Source organism: Rhipicephalus microplus, chromosome 6 (assembly GCF_043290135.1).
Source record: "Rhipicephalus microplus isolate Deutch F79 chromosome 6, USDA_Rmic, whole genome shotgun sequence".
Lineage (NCBI taxonomy): Eukaryota > Metazoa > Arthropoda > Arachnida > Ixodida > Ixodidae > Rhipicephalus > Rhipicephalus microplus.
The window spans coordinates 178,285,002-178,304,790 of record NC_134705.1 but is presented as its reverse complement, the minus strand read 5'-3'; the positions used below and the strand labels follow the sequence as shown (position 1 = coordinate 178,304,790).

The 19,789-nt window shown below is 44.7% G+C and overlaps 3 protein-coding genes across 5 annotated transcripts; 1 reads left to right on the top strand and 2 right to left on the bottom strand.

The window, feature by feature from the left end:
* Positions 1-3,869, bottom strand: LOC119167079 (uncharacterized). Its single transcript, XM_075867138.1, has one exon. It carries the CDS (start codon positions 3,694-3,696, stop codon positions 244-246), a length of 3,453 nt encoding a protein of 1,150 aa, XP_075723253.1. The 5' UTR covers positions 3,697-3,869; the 3' UTR covers positions 1-243.
* A 3,772-nt stretch (positions 3,870-7,641) lies between these two features.
* On the bottom strand, positions 7,642-13,721 carry LOC119166816 (uncharacterized). The gene is made up of 8 exons (XM_075867137.1): positions 13,534-13,721; positions 11,895-12,007; positions 11,494-11,809; positions 10,372-10,508; positions 10,077-10,215; positions 9,480-9,554; positions 9,215-9,335; positions 7,642-7,799 (listed from the first exon to the last, which is right to left on the bottom strand). Exons 1-8 carry the CDS (start codon positions 13,718-13,720, stop codon positions 7,760-7,762), a joined length of 1,128 nt encoding a protein of 375 aa, XP_075723252.1. The 5' UTR covers position 13,721; the 3' UTR covers positions 7,642-7,759.
* Positions 13,722-13,812: 91 nt separating this feature from the next.
* Positions 13,813-18,914, top strand: LOC142765691 (uncharacterized). Of its 3 annotated transcripts, none has more exons than XM_075867135.1 (5): positions 13,813-14,287; positions 15,102-15,215; positions 15,275-15,424; positions 15,689-15,757; positions 16,284-18,914. In XM_075867135.1, exons 1-5 carry the CDS (start codon positions 14,075-14,077, stop codon positions 18,462-18,464), a joined length of 2,727 nt encoding a protein of 908 aa, XP_075723250.1. In that variant the 5' UTR covers positions 13,813-14,074; the 3' UTR covers positions 18,465-18,914. The 3 variants fall into 3 exon arrangements, with proteins under 3 accessions (XP_075723250.1, XP_075723249.1, XP_075723251.1); XM_075867134.1 differs by having other exon boundaries at positions 16,281-18,914; XM_075867136.1 differs by lacking the exon at positions 16,284-18,914 and having other exon boundaries at positions 15,689-16,001.
* Positions 18,915-19,789: the final 875 nt, after the last annotated feature.

The window sequence follows — 19,789 nt, the reverse complement described above, 5'->3', positions numbered from 1 at the left end:
TACAGTAATGCTGCTAACACATGCAGCTGTTTAATAACGCTTTGCATGAGATTCAATATTACACAGAAATGTACACGTAACAAAAATTGGCGTCACTTCAGCTTGATGATGGCATACATGTGCAACAAAATACATAAGCCAATAACTATAAACAAATATACAGGGATTAATTGTTACGCCTCAAACTGGCGGACCTCAACAAACATAAAACAGTGACACGAGTAAGAAACATAATAAAGGTTCTTATGAAAGGTTCTTACTGAGAGACCTCTCAAAATCCTTTACGCGCACACGTGCGTTAAGGTTGTACTGAAGAGAAAATTCTTGCAGAGGAACTCGTGCATCGGGAGCCCAGGGTGACACCACATAGAGATCACTGGCTTCTTGTACTAACTGTTTATTGGTAGGAATGTTCCTATTTAAATTCCTCGCTGCAGGGTTGGTAAGCTGTTTCCTTTTGAGTACCGTGAAAGTGCTTCGCACAGTTGGGTGCTTCTTAGCATGATTAATAGCTTGAGCATTGTTCATCAGTGCACTACCACAGGTATCGCAGGCGGCATATGCGTGATGCTTCACTAGCAGGTGGTTGTATAAGCTCGTCTTCAACCGGAACTGCTCGGCGCACTTGCGGCACGTGTAGACATGGTCCGGCTGTGGTGAACCGGGCGCCGAAGTGTCAAGCTGGCATGCTGACTGAGATGCCTTTTGGGAAATGCCGGAAGCCAGCGTGGAGTAATGGTGAGTGGCCAGGATCAAGGCATTGGACATGGCATTGGCAACAACATCTGAGTCTGCATTGAGGCTCTGGCTATCTTCATGTAATTCGGTCTTGTGAATGTGCAGGAGTCGTTCGGATGATGCCACGAACTTGCACTCGTTGCACGGGCACCTCTGTTTGTTGGATGACCACCGACTGGGACGCGTGGTGCTCCTTTGGGGAGGCACCAGTGAAACGGATAGTCGCTCTTCCCCATCCTCTTCTTTCGATCTCGCAGGCTGTTCCATGCTTTTGACGGCAGGGCTGTACAGATCTTTCCTTTTAGGAACGACCAGCTTGACCGCCTTGCCGGGATGCACAATCTTGGAATGCTCGCGAACGCTCATGGTGTTGGGTCCCCTATAATTACACAAACCGCAGGCAAACAAGCGTGAGTTGTTCTTTGGCACTGGTTGTACATCACTGCACGAAGGAGCCTCAGTGCTGCTGGAGACTGGACTGTGCTGCTCCTTGCCGTGCCACGCAATGACATCAGCGCTGTGCGAGCTGAATTGGCACCTGGTGCACGTGTTGCGCTTTGCCACATGCACATTCGCATGAGCATCGCGTTCACTTTTCACCGAAGATTCATACGTGCACCCCTTCCACGGACACTGCTGCGAAGGCGAATTGTGTAAAAGTTGCTGCAGCATCGTTATAGCTGTGTCAATAAAACTGTCGACCTTCGTCTCTTTTGTTTCAAACCTGACCTGTTTAGTCGAGTACTGCCCCGCCGCATTGTACTTTTTGCGCTGGTGCTCTTCAACTTCTTCTTGGCTTACAAAGCACTCGTCACATATTGAACAATGGTAGGGGTAGTATTTTAAGTGTGTATACAAATGAACTCTCAGTCCGCCAATGCTTTGGAATCGTTCTGTACATTGGACGCACTGGTAGGGCTTTTCGATTACAACGCAGTGATTTTCTTGCTGGGAGACTAATTTTGTTACCCAAGACTCAAAATCGTCGTTTTCACAAGTTTTGAATGTGGGAAACTCTCCAGCATGGCTGGACGAAAAGTGCTCCTTCAAGTGAACTTTGTTGGTGGTGGAATAACTGCATGCTTCACATTGGATAGGCATGTAGTGGAACTCGTGGTAGATGTGTTCCTGAAGTGCATCCTTGGTCGGGAACGTCGCACTGCAAAAAGGACAGGAGAGGCTGCTATCTTTCGCAGTGGACGCACAGCGATTTTTTAACATTAGCTGCAAGATATCGGAAATTGGGCACTTAATCTGGTGAGCTGCTACACAATGGTTGGCGAGTTCGGCCAAGGTCACAACGTGGTTTGTGCAGAAGGGGCAGGTTTTCACGGCAGGGACTATGGGCAACGATTGGCGTGTCGGTGACGTGTCTGGCTCCGGTGACGGGCCTGACCTACCCACCGGCGGTTCATCCGATCCCTGGAACGACTGCACGCACTTTTCGAACTCTTCAACTTGCTCGTTAGTGCGACAAATTAGTCCCAGGGGACTGTCCGGGTGGTGGTAGCAAAGGTGCTTCAGCATTGTGTGGCACGTGGGCTCAGAATGGTGACACATGCCGCACTGCACTACGTCCATGCCGTGTTTAACACAGTAGTGCTCAATCAGTTCTCGCGGGCTACCTACAGGCGTAGAAGTAGAACAGAGAGAACAGAAGTACTCCTTAGCCTTCGGATGGATAGAACTAAGGTGCCACTCAAACACATCAGGGTTGAAACTCTTAAAGCCGCAGTTAGGAACACTACACCAGTAATGAGTCAGGCTGACACGCTGCGGAGGAATGGCTGCATATGTAGAATGCCTTGCGGGATTAGTGCACACGAGAATCAGCAGCTCCAGCCCCGCGTGTGCCCACTGGTGGTGCAACTGAACGTGAATGGGCAGTACGGCCCGGTAGAGACAATGCCCACACTGGAAAACCATATGCCTGTGAGCACCTTCCATGTGTTGCACAAGAATGGCGATGACGTCAAACTTTTCGCCACAATAAATGCAAATGAGCTCTCCCAGTTCTCCCACCCGGTGAGACGCTAGATGGTTAGAGAAATCACTCGCACGATTGGCCGTGAAGCGACACTGTCCGACTGTGCACTTATAGAAAGCGAGCAAGCCATCTGAGCCTACCAGATCGGGCCTTAATCGCCAGTGGTACCCTTTTTCAGTTACACTGTCATTTACACGTGTTTCGCCACCAGCAGTACTCCTAGGGAATATGTCTTCAGTAACTCCACTTAGCGAATCGCATTCCTGCACGACGCTTGTTCTCTCGTCGCCCTGCTGTAAGCCACATGAACCATTCGGTTTTGCAGCACCATACACGCGTGAATGGCAAGTAACATGATCTCTAAGTTCTTTTCGCGTAGGAAATTTTCTGTCACAGAGTTCGCAGCTATGGCTAAACGGCTTGACGTGGGCAGCCATGATGTGCCTTTCCAAGGTCGCTTGGTCGACTGGTCCAAAATTGCACTCGCACATCAAAAGTTGAGTCTCACTGCTAGCGGTAGTGTCGGGGCTCGATGAGGCTGGCTGTGGCTTTGCAGAAACAGAATGTCCGCCCATAGAAGAGGGCACTGACCCAGACTTGAGAACGCCGTCTTTGAGGTTTGAATGCAGTAACGCCATCTGCCTGTCCCTGCGTGCAGCCTCCGACTCGCCAAGCACTGTTGTGGTACTACTCGGCAAAGCACTGCTTCTGTTTGGTACGTGCGGCGCCACAGTTCTGTCCCTTATCACAACGTTGCTGCTGTTTGTCATGTTTCTTGGCATCACGTGGCTGCTGCCATATGCAACAGAAGGGGGCCTACTCCATGTTCTCAACGAAGCAGGAAGATGCGAGCCGAAATTCGGCTCGTTCTTGCCCGAAGGAGTTGTCTGAGGCACGGGTCTGGCTGCACTAGCTGAAGCGGTCCAGGACACAGTCGAATTCATGCTCTGGGCTCCACCTGTGTTTTCCATGACAAATAGTTCCTCCAGACCCCCGTTGCCCTGGGATTGACCTTGGTAGCACCTTAAGTTTCGACAGCGGCAACAGTTGACACACAATTGGGACTTCGTGAAGGAGACACTAACGGGAATGACCTTTCGGCTGCAATGCAGTGACCTTTTGTACCTCCAATGGCGAAGCAAACTCCTTCAGAATACGTTGAAATCACTGCCGGTAAACGCGAGGTTACACAGACGCAGATTACTCGAAAGTAAAAAAAAAAAAAAAACTCGCCAGCTACCTAATTTCTCCTCCGTGTAGTTGCAAAATTTTCCGTCACAGCTACCGTGCGTTAATTTGCGCGAAGCATAACACACGGGACCAACAGTTCACAGTCTTTCAGTCTTTCGCCACACCACTGGCAAAGCCTTCGGTGGTGTTAGCAAACGAAACGCAACGAATCCAGTATCGATAACCACCCCGTACGTACGCTGGCAGCAGCCAATGCTGCAGGCTGATGCACGTCTGTATCAACCAGTCTTGCCGCACAGAGAGATCTTTGAAGAACCGCTTTTCGAAGTCTTCCGTTGCATCGGCGCAAACACACGTTGAAAGTCCGGATAGTTATCGACACTTGTGCAAGTGGCAACAGACCCACACGGTCGACGCGTAGATCCCTTGGGGACTACCGCAACACTGCAAGCACCGTTGACGTCTCCGGGAGGCCAAGTGATGACGACCCCGCTGACAACGGCTCCTCGTAGCCACCGGCCCAAGATCTCTGCGAAACAAAACGGCGAGACAATGAAGTGCGACTGGCTTGCATGCCCGAGCATATCAGTAGCAGTGCTCTGCGCTTGAAATAGACAAAACATTTAATAAGTGAAGAGGACACTTACGGTGTCGTAACGGTTTGATACACGGGTGACCACGGAGATCCCGGTTGTTTCAAAGGATTACTTTGCGGGTGCTGGCGCCGAAACGTTCCCGCTTGAGCAAGTTATCAATACTACTTGCGCACAGGAAGGTACCTGCTGTTCTACATGATCTGCGGCACTTCCACGAGCGCGGCGACTTCTTCTTCACTCGTGAAGAGTGGCGCGCGGGTTGCAATTTACAACAATGCCAGGCATGGCTTGCCTGCAGCCACGCTACGTGAGCCTCCTCCTTCTCCTCAGCCTCTGAGCTTGAGCATCGCTAAACCTTGCCAGCCGATAACGACGAGGCCGCCTACATCTTGTAGCAAATCCAAACGAGGGACCCGGTAACTGATAAAGCGATACTTGACACAATGAACCGGCCTAGAGTCTGCTTCACTGTCGAGTACGTTTACTTCGAGAACCGCGGAAATATCTAAATTAAACAAAATACCAACGCTTGTTACAAAGATGGCGAGTATAACGTATTTAGAGCTTGTTAGGGGTTTATTTTATTATAAACTTGTAATAACTTTTGACTTTTTAATACAAAACAATGACAGAAAAACTACGATTTCAGTATATAACGATTTGATTCTTTTTAATATATATTTGAAAAACGTAATTTGCGTTGCTTACTGCTGCCATCTGTAATACACGAAAGCGTGCGAGAATTCCCTCTCGTTCACGGTATGGTCCGTATGGAGGAATGCCTCCGTGCTCTGTTCCAGTATAGTGTACTAGAACCAACGTTTTTAGATCTAAAAACGTTGACTAGAACATGGTACACTATAGTTCCACATATCGTGAACTAGAGTGGTTTCAACGGCGTAGCCACAGAACACCTGTGTAGCGAACACATCACATAGTTCACCGTCACATATTTGCCGTGCTGTGAATCTGCGGGGCCTGCCACTCCAGCGATCGCTCTTGCTGCCATATGGACACCAGTGATTCCAGCATATTCGTTTAGGCTGTTGACGTAATTCATAGACGTGGGCTCTGTTGCATTCCAGCATGAACAGAGTATGCGATGCGTTTGAAAAGAACAGAAAAATAAGAATGAACAACTGTGCCACCACCCATATATGTCGCACTTTCAGGTATACAGTGAACCGGATGTATGGTACTTCCAGTATGTGGAGTAGTAGAACATTGATACGTTTCCCCCGCAGTTTTCAAATAGGGGCTCCAAAAGCTTGACGCTTTGGGTCTGCCGCACTTTGGACACTCCCCCTATTCTATGTCACAATCTCGGCCTAGAGCCGTCGCTTTAGTGGGTTCCGTCACGTTTGTCTGACCCAAAACTTTTTGTGCAGGCTTTGGGGCTGCCGCTAAATTTGAGAAATGGCGTCCCAAAACCTAAACGTGGTTTGGGTTTTGCGCATGTGCAGTGGCCATGACGCTATTTCTTTGGGGCCCCTATTCGAAAATCTGCTAGGCCGTTATCGGTTATCTTGCAGCTTCAACGGTGCCATGGCGCTACAACGTACGAGTGGGGTCAGCCGTCGCGGCAGCACGTACGCTCGGCCAAACTTGCATGTGCTGATTACGGGACTTTTTGTTGGCATGTATAATGACGCTGTTTTGAAGCCAGTTTTTGTTGTTGTTCACGTGTGTTTAATGCAATTCGAGATGAAGGTAACATCGAATTGATGAGGTGTCCCCGAAATGGGTAGAACGTGTTTTGTACCGAACTGCCATTTTGGCTATCGGACTTCTGCGGAGCGTGTACGTGCCCCTCTTCAAAGTGTCATCAGTGTTCTGTGGTGTCGTCCGACAGTGATCGTCGACTTAACATGTGAATTTGCGTCGTAACATCTGTAAGCATGGACAACCACAATGCTACAGTGTGCTGTACATGAAATACAATTGCGTGGTTCAAATGTTTATATATTTCGTAGAACAACTGCATTGCTATATACGTGTACTTCATATCCCAGTCAAAAAAAATCAATGGGTCCAATTGGACAAATACCAATTGCTACGAATTGGTTCTCGACCAATTGGAATTTCGCCACCAGTTGGGAGCGTACCAATTATATCCAATTGGTAGACCAGTTTACGTCCAATTGGTGAACCATTTGGACAGTGCCGGTGGCCAATTGGTTTTCCAATTATATTTAACTGGACGTAACCGAATCTTAATTGGTGCCCAGCTTTCTTTTCACTGCAACCAGTTAAAGCTAACTGGTGTCCAATTGGTCAACCAATTCTAGATAACTGGTGTCCACCTATTCAACCAGTCAATGTAAATTGGCGTCCAAATGGTTATCCAGTTAAAGCCAACTGGTTATCCAATAGAAGCTGATTGGCGCCCAATTGGTTAACCAGTTGAACACGTATGGTGATCCAGTTAAAGCCAACTGGTGCTCAACTGTTTAGCCAGTTGAACACATATGGTCATCCAATTAAAGATACTGGAGTGCAATTGGTCAACCAGTCAATGACAATTGGTGTTCAAATGGTTAACCAGTTGAAAACATGTGGTGATCCAGTTCATGCCAACTGGTGCCAACAGGTCATCCAATTGAAGCTGATTGGTGCGCCATTGGTCAGCCAGTCAAACACATAATGATCCAGTTAAAGCCAACCGGTTAACCAGCTCACGTGAATTGGTGTCCAACTGGTTAACCAGTTGAAAACGTATGGTCCCCCAGTTAGAGTGAACTGGCACCCAACAGGTCATCCAATAGAAGCTGACTGGTGCCCAAATGGTTAACCAGTTGAAAACATGTGGTGATCCAGTTCAAGCCAACTGGTGCCAACAGGTCATCCAATTGAAGCTGATTGGTGCGCCATTGGTCAGCCAGTTGAATGTACATGGTCATCCAGTTAGAGCTGGCTGGTGTGCAACTGGTCAACCATTTGAAGTGAACTTCTAGCTTGGTCTAGCTTGAACCTAACATTCTTCCATTACAAATTGGTGTTTGGCTGAAATACATGGGCAAAGAGCACACCAAATTGTTAAAGCAAAAATGTTCATCCTGACCAAAATGATCCGGTATGCTTGGTCGTGAGTGATGTGTATTGCACATGCATAAAATAAAAACCATAAAATGAAGGTACTTGATTTACAATAATTTATTACTTGTACAAGTATTGCAAAAGTTGACTGGAAAATGACTAGACCAAATTTGCAGGCACGGCTTACTCTTGACCTTGGAATTTGCTGGCCTTATTCACAGCTTTCCTGTGGCTTAAGGTTGTCCTTCTCCCTGAAAGTGTTGAAAAATACACAAGTGCATGAAAGTTACAAGTTCACATCGCTAATGTTACATATACACATGATGCAACGACATTGTGGTGCTTGAACCACACTACGACTTCAAGGCATGAGAGCTGGCCCTTTGCAACATTTTCAATGGTAGCCTGCTGCAGAACTATCCTTAGAAATGGACCTGTCAGAATATTAGGGATAGGTAATGACATTGCTTATTGCTGTAGGCAGAGTGTGTATCATATTTACGCAAATCTAGGCCAATAGTCTTTCTCAAACTCAAATACTGTCGGGTTGGTTTATATTTGAGTACTTAAAAAATTGTTACAGTTGAGTGATAGCAGTAATTGTTTCCACCAGCATAATAACCATGGATTGATCATGCCATCAAGGCTCATAAGCTTGTTGATTCAAGGTGCACCCCGCAACTCTAGGTGTGGCCAGTAGCATGCTGTACTGTGCAAAATATTTCACATTTTCATTTGGACGCACCGGCTGGCCATCGATTAAGACTTAAGCACATGTGGCGATGGCTGCAAATGTGATAGCAGCCACTGACAAACATGAGAGTGCAACGGATTGCCGACAGCCCTATTGCACTAGGCATTTTCGACTACCTGTTTAGCAGCATGTAAGGCACAGCGCCATTTAAACTTACTGCATACTGCTAATATGCAACAACCCAAATGCGTTGGTGCCATGGTGGAATAGCTAAAACCGCCTTAACTGCACAAAAAAGCATAGCCGCCACATTGGCCCAAAATGATGCACGCAACACCCGCTTATTGTCAGAAGTGAACGCTTACGCACAAGAAAATGTTACTGCACAGACACTGACATAGTAAACAAGCACGGAAAGGGGTCCCAGTGCAGTAATATTGTGACCATACATAGCAGGCTACACATTGTAGCAGGCGCCGGGTTTCAAGAGAACAGCACTGTTCAGCAGAGAATCATTGTACACACAAACACACACAGGAGAAAGCTGGACGAGTTGTCTGCTTTGCTGCCATATCAAACTATTTTGCAATCTCCTTTATGGCTCTATATATATATCTGGGTTCTACTGTATGTGTTTTGAGTTTTTTGCATACTGTAAACGTTTTCCTGCTGGGTCTACATTTGAGGTAACATTTTCTTTTCTTTTTTCTGGCTTCAAACCTTAGGGGGTCAGCCTAGAATTTGGGCCTGCTCAGATGTGAGTAAAGTGCTAACTTGATGTGCTAGGAGCTCAAGACTAGTTTTTACCACATGATCTCACACATACTTCACAGGTGTGAGTAAATGCACTGGCATGGCATTTAATCAGTATGATGCTTTGAACACTTTTTTTTACAAGGCTGCATGTCATTTAAAACTACATACAAGAACCTTCCTGAAATTCATCAAAACACATTTACAACTGCATCTCACCGTTTTGCCATCCTCTCAAGGTCTGCCAGCTTCTCCACCACAAAATGGTTTAGCTGCTTGAGTGCAGCAGGCACAAGGTTTTCAGGAATACCTTGGCGCTGCAGTCGCCGTCTGTAACAATCTAAAACAAAAGGTTCACAGGGCATCACTAACTGGCAAGAAGAAACAGTTCTTAAACAAAAATGGAGTCTATAAGAATATGGTCTGAGGCAGAATGAACAAAGACAGTCTACACCAAAATATCTTAAAAAGCATGGACACTTACCCCGCATCACTTCCACTTTCCAAGGCGTCAGTGGAGTTTTTGCAGGCCGATCCGGAAATCGTGGACACCGCTTTCCTGCAAGACACAAATGAACAGTGGTTAACTATAATACTGCTACTTCTAGTTCACAGCGCTAAAAAAAATTATGGCAGCTTCGCATTAGTGGTGCCAAGCCTGAAGAAACAGCGGAGCGGGGCAGCCTTCCTTGTTGCTCCTTTTAATTTCTCGGTTTCTTTCTTGCTCTTTCTTCCCTTCCTTTCTCTCTCTACTGATTACTTCCTCTATCTATGTCTCTCACTCTCTTCCTGTTTCTCTTTGTCTTGCTCTCTGCTTTTCTATCTCTTTCTCCGAGTCTAGTCTTTCGATCATTTTATGCCTTTACTCCTCTTAGTTCTCTTTCTTCCTCTCCCATGTTTGACATGCTCCACTCCGTCAAGCAGTTTTCATTTAACACTTGCACCTGCTGAACTTGCATTGGGGATTGGCCAATTCCTGTGGCACATACCCACCTAGGAATTTCTTTGCCTTGAACAGAATAAGGCTAGCCTAAAGAGCTTTGTCGTTATAAAAAAAAAAATCTATAGAACAGCAACATACCTTGCAAAGAGCGGTTTTTCAGCTGCTCCTTTGGCCAAATTCCAAGAAGCAGGTCTTTCACAAAAAGAGAATCCTTTTGATGGCCCTGGATGTGACTCCACGCACAAGAATTTATTCGAAGGCCACTGCCAATGTCCACCTGCATCAGAGGAATGTATTGCAAAAAAAAAATCATAACAACCATCTGAAAAAGCAGCATTTACAGTTAAGCAAGCACAAAAAAAATTTCACCTACAACGACAACTGTATGCAAAACTAAAAATTCCTGAAGCTGCCCTTTAGATATGCACATTACCGTGGCATTCTCTTTTCTTGGGCAATCATCTGGTGGCGGTGTTGTCTCCCTTGGAATCACATCCATGTCAATATCTATGAGCTCCATCCTTGAGTGCTCCGGTTTGCTCTTAATTGAGCACGCAGCTCTACTGTTGCCTGCACCATCAACATGAAGCGAGGCTCACTACAAACAGCAGAACTCAAGTCACTTTAAGAAGACAGCATTGTCAGCAATCAACATTCAAAACATATGAGTTTCAATATCAAGGCTCTCACCCAAAATATAGCTACATCAAAGAAATTGTACCAAATGCAAGTATTGTATTAACTTGAGTTTTTTTCTTTTTTTTTTTTTTTTGTAACTAACAATTTGAGAATGCACCTCATATTAGATGTGAAACCAGGCTACACATAAAACAGCAATTTTATTATTTTGTTTCAAAGCACCTTCAAAGAGCATTCTAAGTGACAATGGACGTGTTGGATCTATGCAATGTTTTGCACATGCAACCACTGCCTGGTAAAACATGAAGAAAATGCAAAAGGATTTGCTTAACAATAAAACAATAAACTGTCCAAAGATATTCGAAAATCATAGGCAGTGGCATCAAGGCGTAAATGAGCATATAGTTGTTGGGTGATGAAGAAGTGCGACAAATTCTTTCATGCTCCGCTGACTTGAAAAGCCTTTTGTGGTCCTATGCAAGGTCGTCACCACTGGTCAGAAGAGAAGCTCTCCAACATAGGATGGCGAGCTCATGTTATAACTGCAATACCCTATATTTTTTTGTAATTTTCTTAAATAAGCAAACTCGCTCCTTATCGTAAGAATGTGTAAACATGGTAGTATGCACAAACATCACTTCGTTCGATTTTGTGGTTTGAAATTGTAAGGAATAGCTTTAAATTTAAGGAAGCCCATAATTCCCCCCCCCTGAAATTTCAGTTTGGCATGTGTATAAACGCGCATACAAATGCATGCATAAACATACATAAAGCATAGCTGAGTGCCCCCTCCCCCCCAAACCTGAAAAAAAAAAAAAAAAATGTGTGACCATGCTACTGGCATACAAATTACAAATAAGTCTACGTACATAGCAGCCACAGAAGCCACAAAACTACGAAAAGCCGAATTCCATACCTTTGCCTTCATCTAAGGCTGTCAGAATTTTTTCCTGCAGCCTCACATTAAGCCGCCTCAGCTCCATGGCCTCCTTTTCTAATGTGTTATTCTTGTTTTGGAGCTGCTCTATTTTTTTGCTCTTTCTATCCATCAGTTGTTCAAGCCTCTGTAGCTTGTTCTTGAGCTCACTGACTAGGCTGCCCCTATCGTCATAGGTCTCCCTCTTTTTTTGTTTCTTTGTAGCTGTTTCCTCCTTTCGGCAGATGTCATCCTTTTTTCTCTTCAGCATGTCCAAGAGCTCCTGTTTTGGGCCAGAGGGCTTTTTCACGGGACGCTGTACACAAACAAAAAAATGTCTTATGAGGCTGTTTAAGTTGTGCAATGCATAAAGAATGATATGGCACTGCATAAACAAGTACCTCTGGCTGGACATCATCTTCATCCTCACTTCCGCCGTCAGGTGAATAAGCCATTTTTTCAAACCTAGGCCTCTGCCGGCTTCCTCCCTCCCCCTCCAAGTCGTCTTCAGATTCTGGAAAATATTGAGGTCGTACACATTGAAAAATGTTACGAGGAAATAATTTCATTATAAGCCATGGATGTGCGACTAGGCTGCACTGCAAGTATAAAGAAAAACACAGAAGAGTGACAACAGATTAAGTGGGAAGGAATATTATGCTAAGTGTACACTTAAATAAGCCTTCTACTTATATGAAAGGATCCTTGAAATTTCCGGTAGTCTTTGTTTCAATATTAAAAAAGTTCATGCTCTATATGCATGTAAGCCTTAAACAGAAGCAGGGAGAATATATATGTGCGTAGTATCACAACCATAAAACATGTGCTCATTAACTGTCTTTGCATAAGACTACTGTATATACTGTATAACTGAGCTCTAGATGTTTGCGTATATGCATTTGTGTAAGGAGAGGTCAAATACGCAATATATACATATATATATACACGCAAATCCTGGTTCCTTTTTTTTTTTTATTTCGGGGAGGGGGGATCTGACTGCTATGGTGAAGATAATGAATTAATGATTATTGCATGAACACAGATGATCAAAAATAATTATTTTATTTGACCTACATAATAGTTGAATGCACTTATGGAAGGGCGCCGCTATGAAGACTACTACAAAGAACGCAGTTTTACAGACTGAGCGCAAGCATCAACTAGCCTTATTATTCACTACGCATGAAAATAAGACCACTTGACGGTTGCACTCGTTCTGTTAAACTCTGTCCTGTGTTCTTTGTAGTCTGTTCTTTGTAGTCTATGCTTGTTTCTGGTGTATCACTGACTGATCAATAAATTCTCTTGCTGTCACAGCCTGAATTTAATTTATGAAATTACCTGCCACAAACATGTAGTATCACCTAGTTTGCGGGAACGAGTCCAGAGGTGGCTTCTCTGGGTTCTCCACACAGTGTGGAACAATGTCTTCATTCTAGCGCCTGCGCAATTTTTCAACTCCACTTAATACGAACAATTTTATAGTCCCATTCGAGTTCGAATTAACGAGCTTTTACTGTATTCTGAAAACATAAAGGCAGCTGGGAAGGACTCAACAAGTTTGCCACGTGCCGTACGCTGGAAGCTTCGCAGACAATAGCGTCAAAAGTTGGAGGAGAGGGGTCTATGATCTGGATCAGTGCATACATTTTAAGGAATATTATCGAGTTGTGCTGTACCGCATGAAGAATAGAAAGAAAGGCGATCCCTTAGATATCCATCTCACTTAGCAACAAGTTTTAGGCATATTAATTGCATTTGCAAGAGCGCAAAAGACAGTTGAGTATATATAGTAATTTTTATACACTAGCTTCATTAGGCCTATTTATAAATAACGGAAGTTGCAAGACTATATTTGAACTACGCTCATTTCAAGACAAAATTATGTTTCATTAATCAAATTATACCTGCCGACCGACCGCACGCACCGGATAGCATCAACGATAGGCATATGCGCACCGCGGAACACAAAAATGCACTTAATGTTGAACTTGACAAGGCAAAATAAATGTGTGCCAGGGTCGCAAACGAAGAGCTTACCTCCCAAAGCTAGGATCCGAGCCCGGTAGTAATCAGAGGTCCCGTCCGGATCGGTCCACTTTACAGAATAGAAGAACTTGGACTTGAAGTCCTTCGCGTGCTCTGGTTTGAAGTTTTCGATGTCGCCAACATCCACAATCGCAAGTTTCCGATCGTCTTCGTAACGTACTTTAGCGTGCGTGATCATTCTGCAGTACACTGTGCCGTTAGTGCACGAAAAAAACACAAAGAGGATACGCAGCCGAATGATCACTTCGCAGGATCGCACGCAAATCTGCGGCCAGCGGTCAGACTGCCGTTGCACGTGCTGAATGTAAACGTACGCGCGAGCCGCGAGCTCGTACTTCAAGCCGACTGGCAGATACAGGTTTCCACGTAAACACATCGTGCTACATAGACGCATATGACTTCAATATTAATATGTCCATTTTATTTAGGTTTTATGAGTATATATTGGTTTACCAGATGTACAGATATTACAGTAATAAATGAAATATTGAAATACGAAACTGGACATCTTTTGTGACGCTGACCAGTCAGGATGTGCCATGGTTGCCGTTGTGCTGAAGTGGTGTTCGGTTGTGCGCTCAACAACAATCTGAGGAGCATCCACACGTGCACCAACAAATCGTCTAATGCGGTCATAATGTATCAACTTCCAAAGAGAAAGAAGAGAGGCCCATATAAACGATATATCAACCATGGATCGGACTTTGTGCTACCGAGAAGTACTGAGAGGGGTTGCCAACAGCGTGTAAGTTTACCTTTGTTTTTGTTCTAACGCCTTCAATTGGCGCTGGTGTTCAAGACTCACACGAGACTGCATGTCTTGGTTCGCATAACACGCCTAGCGTATTAACAACAGTTTGTGTGGGCGAACAACCTGCGTTTGTCCGCACATGTAGTTGCCGAGGGTGAACGTAAATATTGACGGCAGATATCGCTCGCTTGGCGGTACCGAACCACGCTGTAAATTACTGTTTAGTGAACAACTGGTAGTGAGCAAACTGGTATTGCTGCGACATTTGAGTACAAATAAAGCGGCTGTGAATGGCAGCCGCTATTTGAGCGGGTCATTGTAACCGATTTTAACATTGACTTAAAATTTTTTTTAACAAATCTCTAATAGGGCATTGAAAGCAGTTGTAGCAGTTCAGTACATTGCATCTGTTAGAACATTTAAAGCGGACTTTTCTGTCTGAATTCACGGCTTACGTAAAATGGTAACAATGTTCGCAGGAGTTTTGCGAATATCTTGCCTACAGGTTAGTTATATTTTACATTAATGCGTAATTAATCGATTTTGCGTGCCTTGGGTTTGTTATTAGCAAAATTGTGATGTCACTTGTCATTGCTGAGTCAGTCATTGAGTTAAGTTTTTGTCTAAGTAAACCCAATATTATTATTAGCATTGGGTTTAAATGCAACAAACCCAATGAGAACTGATGCTGTCATTCTCAAAAACAAACAAAAACCTTTCTCTATTACGATACATTAGATAGGAGCTTACACAGTAAAGCTTCGACTTAAGGCGTGCACATATGTCTAAGATACTTCTTCGCATTCAGGAGGTGCCTATGGACACATCCTCGTCTGATGATGAAGCAGCAGGACAAGCTTCAGTCTCGACAGATATAAATGGCATACTTCGAACTGATACGTTGAGTAGTGAGGATGAACAGGTGAGGTAGTATGTTCGAGACGTTAAGTGCATTTTTATTAATAAGCTGTTTTCTTGCAGGAAACTTCAAGCGATGCTTGTAGCACAGCAGCCTCCAGGGTGACATCTGCTCCGGTCAGTCCCACTACTCCAGAACTGCAAGCAACCAATGATAGGCCACAGCATGCCAACCCGATGGTTTCCCATGACACATTGCTAAATGATGAAGAGGTATGCACACATATCTATATTTATGTGGGTATTTTTTTGTATAACAGAAGTGGTTGTTCGGAGTATTTAGTAATATGCGGTGACATCGCAGAGGCATGACAGCACTTGTGCCTGTTGTGTCTCCATATGTGGTGTCATTGCAGATTTTGCACTAAAAATCGAACATGGCTTTGTCACACGTCGAGGTGGTGCCGATCTCTGACGAGTTCCCTTTTCTCTTGGTTTCATCGTTTTTGTGTTTTCTCTGCTCTATTTGTTTTGCAGCTGTCCATGTCTGATGAGGATGGTTCAGAGCAACATGATCCTGGAGAGCTGCCTTCAGAAGATGACATGGTAGGTCCATCGGAAGTTGCAAAAATTACACAAACATGGCTGATGTCATTAACTGCTGGGGGATCACTTAGCTTGTTTAGGCATTGGAAATGCAGAATTTATGAACGGTAAGAGCTCACTGAAAACGAAGACACAATGAAGGCTCACACACACACAGCGCTATGTTTGTGAAAGCAGTGCAGGGAGGGGGATGACAAGGGGGCAAGAACATGTGCCCCTTTATCATTGTGCATCATGACCTTGAGCACCTTCTTGTTTTTCTTCAAATGCGTGGCTTACTGTCAGTGTAATCACAAGTGCACGGAGGGAGGGGGGTACATGGCGGCATCCCGCGGCGGCCACGGTAACTATATGCAGCAAATCAGCCAACCGTCATGGACGTGGGTATGTGGCACAGAAATTGGGATATATGGCATCATTTGTCGAGAAAAGAGGGATCGATTTCTAGCTGACTTGGATAATTAATTGTGAAGTCTCAGTCGAGTGCTGCCATTTTGAACAATTATTTCTTTTCTCCTTTCAGCAGCAAATGCCTAACAGTCCCACGGGGCCGAGTCATGGTGGCAAGTCGCAGTTTGGAGAGTTATTTACTGATGTTATCACTGAAAGAGTGGTTTTGTCCAGAGGTGACATTCTCCTCATGGTGCTGAAGCACGCTGTGAAAAATAATTTGTCATTCACTGGGCTGACCAGCATGTTGGACCTTATTAACAGAATTTTCGAACATCCAATATTGCCTGATTCACGGTACCAGCTCTCCAAACTTTTGAGCAAAACTGGCACAACCATGACATATTATTGTTTTTGCCCCAAATGCTTCACACATATAGAAAATGCTGAAACAAATGCCTCTTTTCAGTGCATACAGTGTGGGCACAGAACGAGTGTTTCCAGTCTATCTGATATGCCTTTTTTTGTGACTCTTGATGTGGAATCACAGTTGCAAAGATTGTTGAAAGACTGTGCACTCCTTGACCTAACAAAGCCACTTCACCATGATGGCTCACTGGGTGATCTATGTGATGGTGAAATGTACCACAAATTCGCAGCTTCAACACAGCAGTGTGGGCCCAGAATCACCTTCACCCTAAATGCCGATGGCACACCGCTGTTCAAATCAAGTGGCACGTCCATTTGGCCTATTCAGTTAATTGTTAATGAGATCCCAGCTGAACAGAGAATGTCAAAACTCGTCCTTGCGGCATTGTGGTTTTGGAAGGAGAAACCAAATATGGAGCTTTTTCAGAACACATTTGTAAAGGAAATGAGCCACCTCAGTGAAAATGGCTTTGTGTTGGAGCGGAAGGGTCAACTGCAGACATACAAAGCTTATTGCATTTGTTGTGCAGTTGACTCTGTTGCCAGGGCACCTATGCAAGGTGTCACACAATTTAATGGTTATTTCGGATGTAACTGGTGTCTGCAGAAAGGTGAACGAGCTGGTGGTTCTACTAAGTACCCTGTTCAACCATTGAACCCCACTGAGCGCACTGAAAGCCAGATGGTCGAAGATATGATGACTGCAGTTAGGGAAGGTGTGACTGTTAATGGTGTTAAAACAGCATCTCCGTTGATCGGCCTGCCCTATTTTAATATCGTATCAGGCTTTGTCCCTGACTACATGCACTGTATTTTACTCGGTGTAGCACGGCAGTTTTTAGACTTGTGGTTTGAGTCATCAGGTTATGCCTACTCCCTCAGTCGCAAGCAAAACATGGTCGATGAGAGGCTTTTGGCTATCAGGCCACCGAGAGACGTGAAAAGATTGCCGCGAGCAACAAAAGAGCGGAGATGGTGGAAAGCTAAAGAGCTGGAGAATTGGATACTATATTACAGCATCCCAGTGCTCCATGGTATTCTGGAGAGAAGATACCTTGAGCATTGGGCATGCTTGGTGGAAGCTTTACATATTATGCTGCAGCGCAGTATCGAAACTGCTGAAGTTAACAGAGCAGAGAAACTCTTGTTAGAGTTTCATGTGCGCTCAGAAATGCTTTTTGGAAAAGCTTTCATGACATATAACATGCACCAGCTGACACATATTGTCAAGAGTATCCACGACTGGGGACCCCTGTGGGCACATTCCGCATTTCCATTTGAATCGGGAAATGGGAGCCTCAAAGAGGCCATCAAAGCTGCAAATGGAATTCCACACCAGCTGTGTAGAGTTCTGCAGATTGAAAACACTGTAATGGAGCTGCAGGATCTGACTGCCAGCCCTAGCGTGGTGCTGTATTGCAATTCTTTTGATGCCAAGGTCACTCACAAAAGCAAAAGCAGCAGTGATGGCACCCGTTTTTTTGGAAGTGGTTCTTGTATTCCACCAGCCTGTTCATCACCTGAGCAAGAAATTCTGCCACCCTCTGTAAAGTACAGAAGAATGATGGTAAACGGTTCAATCCTGACAGACTGCTTGTACGCGTCAAAGAAAAAGACTAATACTTCAGTTGTTCAACTCTTGGATGGATCATTTGCCATTATTGAAAAGATCATTTCAAGTGGTGATAACACATGCATATGTGTCTGGAAACTTCGGTGCCGACCAGTAAAGTATGACTTGGTGACCGTTAACCATGTGCACAAAGTGTTATTCAAACAGTCTCCTACAGTAATTATTCAGCCTCTAGAAATAAGAAGTGTTAGTGTATTAATCAATGTGGAAAATGTTTCATATGTATGTGCACCTCCCAGCACTCTTTCTCTGTAGTCTTCTTCGACAATTCTATGTTCCCTAATTCATCATCATCATCATCATCATTGATTGATATTTGGGGTTCAACGTCCCAAAACCACCATATGATTATGAGACGCCGTAGTGGAGGGCTCCGGAAATTTCGACCACCTGGGGTTCTTGAACGTGCACCCAAATCTGAGCACACGGGCCTACAGCATTTTCGCCTCCATCGAAAATGCAGCCGCCGCAGCCGGGATTTGATCCCGCGACCTGCGGGTCAGCAGCTGAGTACCTTAGTCACTAGACCACCGCGGCGGGGCATCATCATCATTCTCAGCCTGTGTTAGTCCACTGCAGGTTGAAGGCCTCTCCCAATGATCTCCAGTTTACCATATCCTGTGCGAGCTAATTCCATTTTATTCCTGGGAACCTCCGAATTATGTCGCTCTGTCTAACTCCCTGCCTTCCCCAACTGTGTTGACCATCGCTTGGTAACCATTCTGTTGCTCTTATTGTTCACCAGTTGTCTGGTGAACACTTTTCTCTTTAATGATAGTGGCAGATTTCCTGACATTATTTGAGAGTGCCTGACGAATGTGCTCCAGCCCATTACAAGACCAGCCCAGGTCCATTTTTTTCGCTTGATGTCAGCTAGGACATCTGCAACTCCTGTCTGTTCTCTTAGCCATGCTACCATCCTCCGGTCTCTCATTGTTATTCCTACCATTCTACGTTTCATTGCACGCTGCGTGGTCCTCAGCTTTCGCTCTAGCTGTTTCATTATTCTCCATGGTTTATCACCATACATCCGAATTGGCAGTATGCCATGGTTGTATACTTTTCTCTTTAATGATAGTGGCAGATTTCCTGACATTATTTGAGAGTGCCTGACGAATGTGCTCCAGCCCATTCTTATTCTTCAGTGAATTTCTTTTTTGTGGTTAGGTTCTCCCATGAGTAGTTGTCCTAGGTATACATATTCTTGTGTACTCTCGAATGTATCGTTTTCGATCGTAAATTCTTTCTGTTTTGCCAGGCCATTCAAAATTAAGCAAGCTATTTTAGGTGTTTTAGCCCTTTTTGAGTAAGCCATAGGTGTAATCACTAAGAGATTATGGGGCACTGCTTTCTCCATTTGCTCATTTTCCTTGGAAGAGTGCTAGTGATAGTGCAAAACAACTGGTGCATTTGTTTGCATAAGCAGGTACAGTGGCTGCTCATTGTACTCTTGATACATATATAATGAAAGCCATGCTTCTGTGGCATCATTATGTGAAATAATAGCACTACAAGCTGGGTTTGTGCACATGAGCAGCATTGCAGCTCTAGTGACACTGGTGTGAGTGACCGTACATTGA

Bases quoted from the DNA above. Each gene is read 5' to 3' on its own strand.
- LOC119167079 (XM_075867138.1), bottom strand. From the start codon at position 3,696: ATGGAAAACACAGGTGGAGCCCAGAGCATGAATTCGACTGTGTCCTGG.
- LOC119166816 (XM_075867137.1), bottom strand. From the start codon at position 13,720: ATGATCACGCACGCTAAAGTACGTTACGAAGACGATCGGAAACTTGCG. The intron at 10,216-10,371 runs GTAATGTGCATA...CCTCTGATGCAG, and splicing joins CAAGAAAAGAGAATGCCACG to GTGGACATTGGCAGTGGCCT. The intron at 7,800-9,214 runs GTGAGATGCAGT...CAACACTTTCAG, and splicing joins CTTGAGAGGATGGCAAAACG to GGAGAAGGACAACCTTAAGC.
- LOC142765691 (XM_075867134.1), top strand. From the start codon at position 14,075: ATGTGCCATGGTTGCCGTTGTGCTGAAGTGGTGTTCGGTTGTGCGCTC. The intron at 15,425-15,688 runs GTATGCACACAT...TTTGTTTTGCAG, and splicing joins CATTGCTAAATGATGAAGAG to CTGTCCATGTCTGATGAGGA. The intron at 15,758-16,280 runs GTAGGTCCATCG...TTCTCCTTTCAG, and splicing joins TGCCTTCAGAAGATGACATG to CAGCAAATGCCTAACAGTCC.